The sequence below is a fragment of the Lolium perenne genome, chromosome 4 (genome assembly GCF_019359855.2).
Source record: "Lolium perenne isolate Kyuss_39 chromosome 4, Kyuss_2.0, whole genome shotgun sequence".
In the NCBI taxonomy this organism is placed as follows: domain Eukaryota; kingdom Viridiplantae; phylum Streptophyta; class Magnoliopsida; order Poales; family Poaceae; genus Lolium; species Lolium perenne.
This window is the reverse complement of record NC_067247.2, coordinates 312,666,855-312,681,232: the sequence shown is the minus strand read 5'-3', so window position 1 is coordinate 312,681,232 and position 14,378 is coordinate 312,666,855. Positions and strand designations below refer to the sequence as shown.

Here is a 14,378-nt window from a genome sequence, read left to right as displayed (position 1 = left end):
AGCCATAGGCACATATGCCTTTTTCTTATTTATTTTCCTTTTATTTTATTTTAACTAGGAGGGTGAAAAGAGGGGTGAGGTTTAGGGTTTAAGATCACTTCAAATACTAATAACAAGCAATCATAGCAATAACACAAGAATTAAGCAAGATCACTATGTATCATACTCTATTTAATAAAAGTTTTTGTTGGTTCCAAAATTTGGAACTAGAGAAATTCATTTGTTTATTTTGAAAATCTTGGGATGTTACAAACCCTTCCCCCTTAAACAAATCTCGTCCCGAGATTTTAAGAAAAGTTAGGTTCCTAAGAGAGATTGAGCATTTTATTAACAGGAGGACATACTTGGCGTGGTCTGGGGTGCTTCCTGAGCTTCAGTGGCAGTCATGTGGTAGAAACGGCCGTTGTTGTTGGTCTGGTTCCTTCTACCTGCGAAGCGGCGCTGTTGCTGAGCAGGTGCTGCGGTATTGGCGGCAATCCTGGCAAGCTTCTTGGGGCACTCATTGGAGAAGTGACCCACAACTCCACATTCATAGCAGTTGACGGTGGACTTGTCCTTGGGAATGACGGGGGTAGCATTGCTTCCAGTCCTTGGGGCAGTATTGGTGTTGTTGTTGTTTCCATTGTTGTTGCTGTTGTTGGGGTGGTTGTTGTTGTTGTTGCTGTTGTTGTTGTTGTTTCCTCCGGGCTTCGGGGGTCCTCCGTTGTTGTTGGTGTAGTTGGGGCGATAATTCTGGGCAGGGGGCTTGTTGTATCTTGGGGTGAATCCTCCAGAGGAGTTGTTGCGGTACTTCTGGGTATGGTGGGGTCCACTCTGGTTCATCATCCTTCGCTTGCGGTTCTCATTGGCCTGATGTAGCTTTCCTTCCATCTGTATGGCTGAGTCCACGAGGGCTTCCAAGTCAGCGAACGGAATGTTCACTAACACTGTTTGCATCTCGTCATGCAGTCCGTTCAGAAATCTCTCCTTCCTTTTCTCATTGGTGTCGGTCTCATCCGGGGCGTACCTTGACAGCGTTAGAAACCTGTCGCGGTATTCCACCACGGACGTTCTTCCTTACTTGAGTTCACGGAACTCGTCTCTCATCTTCTTGATCAGTCCTTGGGGCACATGGTATTTGCTGAACTTCAGCTTGAAGTCTTCCCATGTCATCATCTGTCCCGCATTCATTGCACGGGCACTTGTCCACCAGGCTCTGGCAGGTCCTGACAGATAGTGGGTGGCGAACAGTACTTTTTCTGCGGCTTCAACTCCCACAACTTCAAGGTTGTTCTCCATGGTCTGGAGCCAGTCATCAGCATCAAGGGGCTCTTCAGTCTTGTTGAACATCGGTGGGTTGGTATGCTGAAAGTTCTTTAGCTTCGATCCAGGGTGATCGTTGTTTCCGTGGCCTTGATTGTTCTGAGCTATCTGTTGCAGTGCGGTAATGTTGGCTTGGCGTTCAGCTCTCTCGACTTCTCGGTCTGCCATCATCGTCTGCAGCAGTTGCATCATGGCATCCTGGGTGGCGTTGCGGGTTGGTGGGGCCATCTAAACATTGATGTAGATGATAAGATAAGAGGGAAATTTCTATGGTTTGTTTTGTTAAAGTTTAAAAAGTTCATAATATTGAAAACTTGAGTAGTGTTGCGGGGGTAAAAACCAACAACACTTTTTCATTCATACCAAGCATCATACATTACAATTCTAACACACCGTTGGTTTGAAGAACCATTCATCGCTCTACGATACAAGGGGATCCTGATACAACTCACACCTACTTAAGTGCTGGGGTGATACTACTCTTCCGGGTGGATTCTTCTTCTTCACGGGTGATGTGCTTGGTGAGAGGCGAGGGCGTTGTCCAAATCCCTGCGGGTTTTGTACTGCCTGAAGTCCTGAGGTGCTACATAGGGGTTCATCTCCGGGGGTGGGGGCATGGTCATCGGTCTTCCCATGGAGTCATGTCTTGGGTAGTAGATGAAGCGAGTGTTCTTGATCTTGTCCTCATTTTGTCCACACAGACGAGAAATTGCTTCTTGCATAGCTCTAACTAGTCCTTCCTTCCAAGTGTTTCCCGTTACAGAAAACCAGATGGTTTCCCATACCGGGGCATCATGCCTTCTTCTTAGATCAGTAGAAACGTCCCACCGAGGTGGTTCTCCTAACTGAGCTTTGAGGGGTATTCCGAAGAATTCGGGATAAGGGTGTCCTAGATATTCCACCAGTTGTTTCAAATCCTTTTCGAACCGCAGTTCTCCGCCGTGACCAAGCTGATAGCACTCCCAATTGTACTCCATCTGTGAAGAATTATGATGAGTAAGTTAGAGAAGTGTGTCAAAATTTTAGGTAATAGTATAAGAAGAATAGAGCATAACTTTCTTATTTGAAAAAGATCTCAATGATAAGAGGGAGAATAAGTTTTCTTAAATAGTCATTTCATTTGTTTTGAAACTAAAATTTTCAGACGTCCATTCTAACTAGGGTCTCCTAAGGTCAACAATGGCTCTGATACCAACTTGTCAACACCCGGATTTTTAAGTCCAGATGCCTATTATGCCATTCCTCGCAATCCCAGGAATATTGTTTTTGCGAGACATAATAGATTGATATCACAACACATCATTCATTACAACACATAATCGTCTTACAAATAAAGGATCACATGATCCAGTCTCATTACAATAATAGAAGTTCTATTGATCCATTACATAACACATAGCGGAAGCGAAAATAGCGTAGTAGTAGTCCATCTATTCCACAGGCAACTGTTGACGTCAGGAGTGATCCTAGTTGTCGTAGACGTCCTGCTGTCCTTCTTCCGGGTTCTGGTACTCGTCTTCATAGTCTGGCCATTTGAATAGCCAGGGACACAGCCATGAGTACTTTAAAGTACTCGCAAACTAATACTAAGGTAAATACTATCAACTATAGTAAGGGGATTCTAAGCTCTAGTTTCATTTGCACAAAGCCAGTTTTATTTCATAAACACTTTAATAATCAAAGCCTCTTCACTTGCTAACCTCAAGTGGGAACATTAGTGTCATTCCCACAACTCAGTTGTGATTCAAAGTCAAAGTCACCTTTCATTTCAAAATCACAAGTCACCATTCATATTTTTAGAAAAGTTCTGATGACGGAACAGTATGGCCTTTCCAACTGTCCATAACCACGGACGCGGCTATTCGAATAGGTTTAAACTCTGCAGAGGTTGTACACTTGTGCCACAACAATTGCAATAGTTCGTCAGGGGTAACTGGCCCTGATTTATCGTACGCAGTACGCGAACTACCAATCCTAACCTTTCATTTACATACTCTAGTATAGGCACCTCTCCCCATGAGCTTGGCCTCCCGGTGAAAACCGCAGTCAACCCGGGAACTGCACAGGGCTTGGGCTGGACATTCACCTCATTTCACGTCATTTCACATCACTTCACCAGTACGGAGGCAGCCTCAAGCATAACCCCTATGACGCTTGTTCAGAGGGAACCCATACTAAAATACATAAGTTTCCAGCTAAGCCTTACCCAGATTCAGGTATTGTGGGGGTACTTGTAAAATTGGAATGGTATCGCATCCGAACCCAACCATCAGTGTTTTTGTAAAATTCACCAAGTCATTCACCAGTCATATTCACCTTCAAAATCTCTCAATAGAATGACTCATCATTCCAAGGTTTCCAAAGTCATTTCAATTCACAAGTTCCCAACTAGAGTAGTCACTTTTAATCTTGAGCACTAGCAACTAGTTATGAGGGGTGCTAAGTATCTTGGAGCTTGCTAGGCTAAGTGTGATTCTCTTGTACTACTCTATAATTCAACCCAAGTGAATCATAAACCAAAAAGTAAATTTGATAAATGAAATCAAGTAAAACTTGTAAGGTAAAAACTTGGGATAGGTTCATAAAGTAAAATGGTGCCTTGCTCTAGTAGAGCTTTGCACAAGGGAACCTTGCAAGAGTGTTAGCTTGCCTTGATTGGTGATGTGATCAAAGTTTTCTTGCTCTTCCTCTTGGTAGAAGACCTCTTCCTCTTGATAGTCTCCGGTACTAGCGTCTATAAACGAATACGAGGATACAATCACCAAACAACACTTAAGTAGTCTTATTTAGCCTTAATGGCTCACACCATTGATCTAGCATCACTACTTACATTTATTCACAAATTATACTAGGGTTTCTTTATTTAACATTAGGAAAATAATTTCCTCTCATTGAAAATTGGAAGTAGGGTTTATCTTTGGTTTGGAGAAATAATTTCCTCTCATTGAATTCTTATTAAGATTTAATTTCTCTTATGAATAATATATGACCTAGGTTGACCAAAGTCAACCTCTTCATACTTATCATTTGAGAAAAATGATTTAAATGAGGTTCCATACCTCATGCAATTTAATACTAGCATGATAGTGATTTAATGCCACCAAATAACTCAATATGAGAGTATATAGACCATGGTCACTATCTCATGTTGAATTACTTGAGAACAAGATTTAAATGAGAGGAATACCTCTCATATGATTTAACACATAGTTGTAACTAATTTAATAAAAACTATTATTGAGGTGATTCAATATTCTCAAATAACCAGGGATGATCCCATGTTGACCAAGGTCAACACTTCACACTTAGTATTTGAGAAAATGGGTTTAAATGAGATTCATCATCTCATGTGATTTAAATAACCATGGCAATTGTGAATACTATTTAGATTTAAAAATCTACAAGTGAGCAAGTATGAGCCTAAGCATTTAAAGGTCGACACATTACTTCATATCACTTGTGAGAATGATTTAAATGAGGTGCTACACCTCATTGATTTAAAATTCTAAAATTTGGATATAGTTTAAATGAGCTAGTATTGACTACATAGCCAATATTTTGATTCTAGCCCATGATCATGTACAGAACACCTATCATATTTTTACATAGTAAATTAGGGTTTGTTAAATGTGAATTATTGAAATTGGATTCACTTCAAAATTCACAATGGTTGAATTTTAAGATTTATTTGAATACAGAAAAGTATCTGTGTTGTTATTTTTATCAGTTAAATTCTACAAATAAATTGCAAGTGAGGCCAGTGGCATTGTTTAGATAAAACTCTAAGCTTTCCAAAACATTTCGAATCACTCAATTTGGGTTTCTAGATTTTAAACTATTCAAATTTGAAGTGGGAAGCAGTATTGGATTTTGCTAAATAGATTAAATCGAATTTGAATGAACTGGGCCGCGCGGGAAAGTAACTGGGCCGATTTGGTTTGAAAAGAGGAAACCCAGCCCAGCAGCGTTTCGCAGCCGCGGGCCAGCTGACATGTGAAGGGCCACCCGTCAGTGGCTTAAACTCCCGAAGCGGTAAGGGCTCACCTCGTCCGTTAGATTAGATGAGGATCGGGTGGTCGACAGTCGTCGTCGTCGACGGGGGAGGAGGCTTCGCGCCGGCGAGGTAGGGGTCGGCGGCGTGACGGAGGTTCCCGCGGGGCTGGCGCGGAGGCTAGGCGACGTTGTCGATGACGAGACGTCGACTGGTACCGGCGGCAAGGCTCGGGGCGGCGCGAATCGGCGACGGCGATCTGCGGGCTCCGGCGGTCGTCGGCTTCAAATTGGAGCGGCTCCGGTGAAATTGGGGCGAGAGAAGTGTTCGAGGAGGTCAAGGAGGAGGAGGGGAGCAAGTTTGGTGTGGAGCTTGAAGCACGGGAGGGGCTCTATTTATATGACGCGAGGTGACCGAGGGGTGCGGAAGAAGTCGATCATGGCGACGGCGTTCTGAGGCGCGAAGAGGCAAGCTACGATGCGCGTCGGGTAGGCGACTGCTAGGCGGTGCTAGCGTGCTTGAAGGGACGGCCAATGATGGTCTGTGGCGTGCTAGCGACGGTGGCGTCCTCGCGGTACGGGCACGGCAGAGATTGATCATGGCGACGGCTAGGGTGTTCCCGCGTGCTGATGAGGATGTCTAGGAGGACGCAGGAGTGTAGGCGCGTGCGTGTGCAAAGGGAGAAGGCGAGGAAGGGCGAGAGCGTGCGGCGAGTGGTTGCACCGCTGCGGCGTCCGATGTCGTGCCAGGGCGCGCTCACCGCGTGCCTGGCACGGTTCTGGCGTGTCTGGGCGCGAGGTGTCCCGGCCAATGCCGTGCTCGTTTCGATCTAGGGAGGGTACTGGCATGCGTAGAGTAGTGCAGGCGAGCTAGTTGACAAGGAGAAAGGGCTCAGAGGGAGATGGAGAGGATGAATGGCATGGTGGCCGGCATGGGTACGGCATGAGCTTTCTCTCCACTTTTCTCACTTTAATCAACCAAGGCAGTACATGTAGAGATGTAGGGGAGGTAGGGGAGTGATGATCACCTCTGACCATGCAAGGTTTAGTCGAAAATCCAGTGTGTAATAGCATGTGTTGTCCAAACCAGAAATTGCCCGCAAGGTGTTCGGAGAAATGGCCGCAAGAACATTTTTGTCGAATTTTTGGAAATCTTTTTGGTACATCTCAAACATATTAATTATAGGTTAGTTTGGTGGTGGTGGGGTTCAATTTGGAAAAGGATTGCAAATTTTCAAAAGTGAGGTGATCTTCTTCTCTCTCTCGGGTTCCATCTTTGCACACTTATTCTGGTCAACCTAGTCAACTTCAGCAGTGATGGTCAACATGAAAGTTGTTGACCTTGACATGGTATTGGATGACATGGTCATAGTTGACCAAGTTTAGTTTAGGAAGATTCAAATGCAGGGGGGTAAAGTAGTGAAGATTTTATAAATGGGTCATATGACCATTATCACATGTATGTCAAATTTGAAATTTCCCTTGATTTGAATCTGGTTTCTTTTATGCATTTGTGTTTGTTTTTGTTATATAAGAGTTTTAGAAACCATAAATCAAGCAATGGTGGCCTTGGTTGAAGATTTGCAAATTTGGCTAAGTGTATGTGAGTGAATTTTGGGGAATTTCTCCCTATTTGATTTCTCCCCAATTGAGTTGACTTTTGTTGACTCTAATGTGGTTTTTATTTGTTTAGAAACATTTTAAGACCATTGAAACCAATTCAAATGGTTTTGTTCAAAGATTTGCAAATTTGGCCATAACACATAAGACGTGATGTGTCACTTTTCATTATTTTTGTAAAGTGTTGATCTTGCTTTACTTGGGCATGGGTTAGGGTCAATTTAGTGTTATATGAAGTTTAGAAATGGTTGCACACCATTTGGTCAAGGTTTAAAGTCATAGGTCAAAAATTGGGTATTATGGCTATGTGTCACATATGCCTCTATGCATATGTTGCATTTGTGTTTTACTTTGACTTGGCTTGACTTAATTGGTGTTGTTGAGTGTTGAAATGGTATATAGGAGTGATCCAACCATTCACCACATACCTTAGAGTCAATATTCTTAAAATCACTAATTTGCACTTTTGCTCTCATATGCCTCTATGGCATTTTTAGTTTCTTTTTAATTTCTTTGGAAAACACTTGGATTTGGTTTGATAAGCCTTTGGTAAGGTGTATGAAGGTTTTCCAAATCTATAAGCAAGGTAGAAAAGCTTAGGGTAAAGTTTTATAAATATAGCCATAGGCACATATGCCTTTTTCTTATTTATTTTCCTTTTATTTTATTTTAACTAGGAGGGTGAAAAGAGGGGTGAGGTTTAGGGTTTAAGATCACTTCAAATACTAATAACAAGCAATCATAGCAATAACACAAGAATTAAGCAAGATCACTATGTATCATACTCTATTTAATAAAAGTTTTTGTTGGTTCCAAAATTTGGAACTAGAGAAATTCATTTGTTTATTTTGAAAATCTTGGGATGTTACAATGGTACTATTGAGAAGTACAAAGCTCTGCTTGTAGCCAAAGGCTATACCCAAAAGGAAGGCGAAGATTTCTTCGATACCTACTCACATGTGGCGAGATTGACCACCATTCGAGTACTATTGTCATTGGCTGCCTCACACGGTCTTCTCGTTCATCAAATGGACGTTAAGACGGCTTTCCTAAATGGAGAGTTAGACGAGGAAATTTACATTGAACAGCCTGATGGTTTTGTACTAGAAGGTCAAGAAAGAAAGGTGTGTAAATTAAAGAAATCTTTGTATGGTCTTAAACAAGCACCCAAACAATGGCATGAGAATTTTGAAAGAACTTTGACATCTGTGGGCTTTGTTGTTAATGAAGCTGACAAATGTGTGTACTACCGCCATGGTGGGGGTGAGGGAGTTGTCCTATGCTTGTATGTGGATGACATGCTAATTCTTGGGACAAGTCTCAAAGTGATTGAGGAGGTCAAAACCTTCTTATCTCAGTGTTTCAAGATGAAAGATCTTGGAGAAGCTGATGTTATATTGAACATCAAGCTACTGAGAGATGAGAATAATGGGATTACACTTGTGCAATCTCATTATGTTGAGAAGGTGTTGAACAGATTTGGCTATGCTGATTGCAAATCTTCTCTCACACCTTATGATCCTAGTGTCTTGCTTCGAAAGAATGAAAAGACAACTAAAGATCAATTGAGATACTCTCAAATCATTGGTTCACTCATGTATTTAGCTTGCGCTACGAGGCCTGGTATCTCGTTTTTTGTATGCAAACTTAGCCGGTTTGTGGCCAACCCGGGAGATGATCATTGGCATGCTCTTGAGAGAGTAATGCGCTATCTAAAGGGAACCATGAGTTATGGAATTCATTATACCGGGTATCCAAGAGGACTGGAAGGGTATAGTGATTCCAATTGGATTTCAGATGCTAAGATGAAGGCCACAAGTGGATATGCACTCTTGGTGGTGGCGCTGTTTCCTGGAAGTCTTGCAAGCAGACCATCTTAACGAGGTCAACTATGGAAGCAGAACTCACAGCATTAGATACAGCTACTGTCGAAGCGGAATGGCTTCGTGAGCTCTTGATGGACTTGCCTATGGTTGAAAAACCAATACCGGCCATCCTCATGAAATGTGATAATCAAACTGTGATTATTAAAGTGAAAAGTTCTAAGGAGAATATGAAAAGTTCCAAACATATCAAGAGGAGATTGAAGTCTGTCAGAAAACTGAAGAACTCCGGAGTGATAGCATTGGATTATGTCCAAAGTGCTAAAAATCTGGCAGATCCTTTCACAAAAGGACTATCAAGAAACATGATAGACCTTGCATCGAGGGAGATGGGTTTGAGACCCACTTGAGTTGCCGAGGGGGTAACCCAACCTATGTGATCGGAAATTCCGTGAACTGGGACCTGTGAAAACAAACCGGAGCAACTGAGTTGAGAGAAAATTTAATACTCCCACTCCGCTGCACATGCAATTCTCTCATAGCTACTGTAAGGCAGGTTGACAATGTCTTAATGTGTTCTGAGCGGCTCTTGATGAGCGAAGACGCCGTCCTACAGGGCGATCTTTAAAGAACACACCTATACGAGTGACACTACTGGTCATAGTGTGGGAGATTTGGGTGAATCTCTAGTAAGCTCATGAAGGGCCGAGGAGTATGACTTATAAGCTCCACCCAAGGGGAAGGCTATGGTAGCCTAGTACCGTGCCGACATTGAGTGAAACTTGCTGCACAAAGACTGACAATTCAAGGCATAGTCCATTGTTCAGTTGTAGTCAAGCGTAACTCCTTGTCTAGGTGGAAGTTCAACTTAACAGTCTCCACTGAAGTGCAGGTATATTAAACAGGAATGAAACTAATGTGTCATCTGATGTGCATATGAGATCTGGTGGGGGATTGTTGAATTTAGATGGCTGACAATTCCTGAAATCTCAAGGCCCATCACGTTGGCAGCTTGGGACAGCCTTGGGGAACAAAGTTTAGTCCCACATTGCTAGTTGGGAGTGAGTTGGAGTGGTATATAAGGGTTGTTGTTATACTCCTTCCAAGTGAGTGAGACTAGAAGGAGCCCTCGCGCACTCCTCCTCCTCCGCCCGCCCCGCCTCGGCACGGCACGTCACGTCACGTCACGCACGCACGTCGCGTTTCGTGACTCGAGTTCGAGTTCGAGACACACTCAAGGAAGCCTAAATTTTTGCTGGGTGCACCAACTGAGTTGGGTACGTGTCGACCTGCATGTGCATGCTCGCTGCGTGTCCCTGGCTTCATACGCGTGGCAACGCGGTTCGGGGCGGCTCTCCTCCCAGGCTATACAAGGAGACCGATCAGATCTGGAGAACAGTGCTCTTAGATCTCTCTCGTGAAGTTCCTTTTGTTGCGCTACTCTCTAGTCTTCCCCATCCCGGCGACTGCATGCACGGTCGTCCGGGAGAGCAGGCCTCCGAAACCCCGTCCGTTGAGATCCTGCACCGGGAGACGGGCGATACAGTTTTTGGGGAGCGTTTCGGCGCGACTGCTCGCTGCTGTTCGTGTTCATCTTCGTCGATTCGGCTGCTTCATCGACAGATCCGACTACACCATGGGCGACATCAACAACTCTCATGGTGGTGCTGGTGCTGCTGCTGGTGCGACCTTCTCGGTCGTGATGTACGTGTTTTTCCTCTTCTACCTTGCACTGCTACTTGTTCCATGTTCAGATCTGATGCATGTGCTTAGTCTGATGTGTGTGGTTAAGTATGCTTGTGCATCTGTAATGCTGATTTCGTTAATTAAACTCACACGGAAATTGCCTAATAATCAACAAATAGTGTGGACATGGAGAGAGGTGAAACGTTTCGGTGCTCGCCTGATCATCTCCTTTGATGCCATGGGAGTACGCAAAGTGTAATCGAACTTGGAGGGAAAACACAACTAAGCTATCATATTGAAGATGCAATTGGCGTTATGAAAGTAAATACCTAGCTGTTAGTCGCATCCAAGTTTGGTATAGCGAGTATCCACACTAGATACATGCATGGTAACTAATGAGGTGGAGCTTAATCAATTGGTCTCTGCATGTTACTCCTATTGGTTGTAAACTACGCCACGTAAGCTTTGGTTGAGTTTACGCCAAACTCAATTAAAAATTAAAGAAATGATAGCCCTTGCATTTTCGCTCTTCAAAGCAAACTAAAACCCTGTTTATTAGAGGTGGACATTTACACCCTCCGTTCACAATTACCTAGTGTTTTAGGTTCAGTTAAAATTAAACTTTGTAGAGTTACTAATCAAATAATTATAAAAATACATGAACATCTACAATATAAAATTTTATTGTACTATAATAGAATTGTCATAAAGTATATATTTAAATTATATGCATTTAATATTATGAATGTTAATATGTTTCTCCTATTTTTAATCAAACTTTACAAATTTTAACTTTGATTACATTCATGAGTTTCGACGTAACTATGAATGGAGGGAGTATCCGTTTATCTAGCCGCTGTCGCCTGTCGGACTTTGCCAAGTCATGATGTCAAAGAGTTGATGAATACTAGAGCACGGTACCAGATCCAAGGCCTAGGAAGAATGGCACCGGTACACACCCACGGTCGGTATCAAGTTTCAGTAGTGGCGGCTTAACAGTAAGACTAGTCACAATGTATAGTGTCATATGGAAGTATCATGCGTATGATACTACTACATGTTACTATCTTCACAATGCATGATATCATATACAAGTATCATAATCTTCATATATTAATTGTTTTGTAGAATCTCAATGCAAATATATGTACAAGATTTACTTGATATTAATTTTTCTAGTAGTATGTGCTATGATACAGTATCTACCTATGATACTAGTACCCTCTCTCTCCTCCTTAATTGCACTGCCAAATCAGCATTTTGAATGCATGAAATGCATGATACTACCTATGATACTCCCATTGTGGGTAGTCTAAATATCAAGACTAGGTACCCCACGGCCGGCTAGCCTTCTATAAATGCTCCTTGTCCTGTTCTCCGCTACAGTATAAGAGTGATAACACCCACCGGCCGAGGCTGGCGTAATGGGATATGCCACCTCCCATCAATAAAGTTGGAGAAGAACAGTATATCCACCATTTCCGTACCAACATTTTCACTTCAGAAGAACCACCTCACCTTTATTGGAGACGAAAATATACTCCCTTCAATCATAATTACCTCGCGTTTTAAGTTTAGTCAAAATTAAATTTTGTAAAGTTTGACCAAATATTTAGGAAAATACATCAACATTTAAATTAAATTTATAACAAAAATTATCATCAAGTATATATTTAAACTATACGCATTTGATATCATGATATTTTTTCTTCTATTTTTGATCAAACTATAAAAAAAATTATTTTAACGAAATTTAGAACACAAGGTAATTGTAAAGGGAGGGAGTAACCGTTTAGCTGGCGGCTGTTGGACTTTGTGAAGTCATGATTTCAAAGAGTTGACATTACATTATTGAAATATAGTACTACTCAAGATCCAAGGTCCATGGAGAATGGCACAGGTACTACCCACGGAAGGGATCAATTTTCAGTAGTGAACACTAGGTAGTAGGTACCCCCTGGCCGCCCCCTGGCCAGCCTTCTATAAATACTGCTTGTCCTGTTCTCCGCTATAGCACATTCAAAGCACCCACTGGCCGAAGCTGGCGCAATGGTGGAAGTGGACTTCCGCACGGCGGCGTCGTTCGTGGTGGCTGCGGTGGCCCTCTACTGCCTGGTTGAGCAGCTGTCCTACCACCGCAAGAAGGGGGCGCTGCCAGGGCCGCCGTTGGTGGTGCCTTTCCTTGGCAGCGTGGTGCACATGGTCCGCGATCCAGCGCGGTACTGGGAGGTGATGGCGGCCCAAGCAAAGGAGTCGGGCATCGGGCTCGCCGCCGACTGGTTGTTCGGCTACTTCATCGTCTTCATCCGCGACTCGGAGCTGTCCCACCGCGTGTTCGCAAACGTTCGCCCCGACGCCTTCCAGTTAACGGGCCACCCTTTTGGGCGTAAGCTCTGGGGGGCGGACAACATCATCTACAAGTTCGGCGACGAGCACAAGGAACTGCGGCGCAGGATCGCGCCCAACTTCACGTCGCGTGCGCTTTCCACCTACGCGGCCATCCAACAGCGCGTCATCCTCGCCCACCTCCGGAGGTGGCTCGATCGGAGCGCCGCGGCTGGCAACAAGTCCATGCCGCTGCTTGTGCCCTTCCGCGACATGAACCTAGAGACCTCGCAGGCGGTGATCGTAGGGCCGTACCTCACCGAGGAGACGACAGAGATGCTCCACAAGGACTACAGCATCTTCATTGGCGGGATCGTGGCCGTTCCCGTGGACCTGCCAGGGTTTGTGTTCCGGCGCGCGAGGTTGGCCGGGGAGCGACTCAGGCGCCTACTGGCGGAGTGCGCTCGGGAGAGCAAGGCCCGTATGCGCGCCGGCGGCGAACCGGAGTGCCTCGCAGACTACGGGATTCAGGAGATGGTTCGACACATAGACGAGGCCGCCAACGCAGGGCTGCCTCCGCCGGCCAACACCGCTGACGAGAACGTCGCGTCCTACCTCTTCGACTTCCTCTTCGCCGCCCAGGACAATGTTACCTCCTTGCTTTGCTCGGCAGTCTCCGCCCTGGAGACCCACCCGGACGTACTCGCCCGCGTGCGTGCCGAGGTTGCGACAATCTGGTCGCCCGAATCCGGTGAGCTCATCACAGCGGAGATGATTCAGGAGATGAAGTACACGCAGGCGGTGGCGCGCGAGGTGGTCCGGCACCGCCCACCAGGGCCACTGGCACCGCACATCGCCCTCCAGCCCTTCCAGCTGACGGAGTGGTACACGGTGCCCAAGGGCGCCATGGTGTTCCCGTCCGTCTACGAGTCCTCCTTCCAGGGCTTCCACTCGCCGGAAACCTTCGACCCAGATCGGTTTTTCTCCGAGTCGCGCAGGGAAGACGTGGCATACAAGCGCAACTTCCTTGCCTTCGGTGCCGGAGCGCACCAGTGCGTCGGCCAGAGGTACGCACTGTACCACCTCACGCTCTTCATTGCCTTGTTCGTGACCGTCGCAGAGTTCCAGCGAGACAGGACTGAGAGGTGCGACGAGCTGTTGTACGTGCCCACCATCGTGCCCAGGGATGGCTGCGCTGTGTACCTGAAGCAGCGCTGCGCTAGCTAGCTAGGTTCCCATCCTTGTGAAACATATCCTTTCTATGGCTTGTTTGTGGAGTTATGTGTTGAGCGTCCAAATAAGTGATATGTATGGTTGAAACATGTAATGTCAGGAAAGTCTATTTGGAGTTATATGATTATTAATTTTGCATGTCATCCAAAAGTATATTCACAGGTTTTAGATAAGGGCTTGTTCGGTAGACAGGGATTATAGTGTAATGAAGAGTATTATTAGTAGTGTTTTGGGTGAAAACACGTGTTTCGTGTTTCGCCCCAGGTTTGCATATCTCACAACAAGATTTCTGTCGGGAGCGATGACATCCTGCGTCCCGAGTACAGGCTTCGATGTGCAGTACGTTTGGATCTTCGGCAGTAAGAGCATCTCCACCTGTTGTGGCTCCCCAGAAAATCC

At 44.8% G+C, this 14,378-nt stretch overlaps 1 protein-coding gene across 1 annotated transcript; it reads left to right on the top strand.

Annotated features, from left to right (window-relative positions):
• Positions 1-12,470: 12,470 nt before the first annotated feature.
• LOC127323133 (cytochrome P450 710A1-like) lies at positions 12,471-13,973 on the top strand. The gene has a single exon (XM_071818223.1). The coding sequence runs from the start codon at positions 12,471-12,473 to the stop codon at positions 13,971-13,973; it is 1,503 nt and encodes a 500-aa protein (XP_071674324.1).
• The last annotated feature ends 405 nt before the right edge of the window (positions 13,974-14,378 follow it).

Coding starts and splice junctions, on each gene's coding strand:
- LOC127323133 (XM_071818223.1), top strand. CDS start 12,471: ATGGTGGAAGTGGACTTCCGCACGGCGGCGTCGTTCGTGGTGGCTGCG.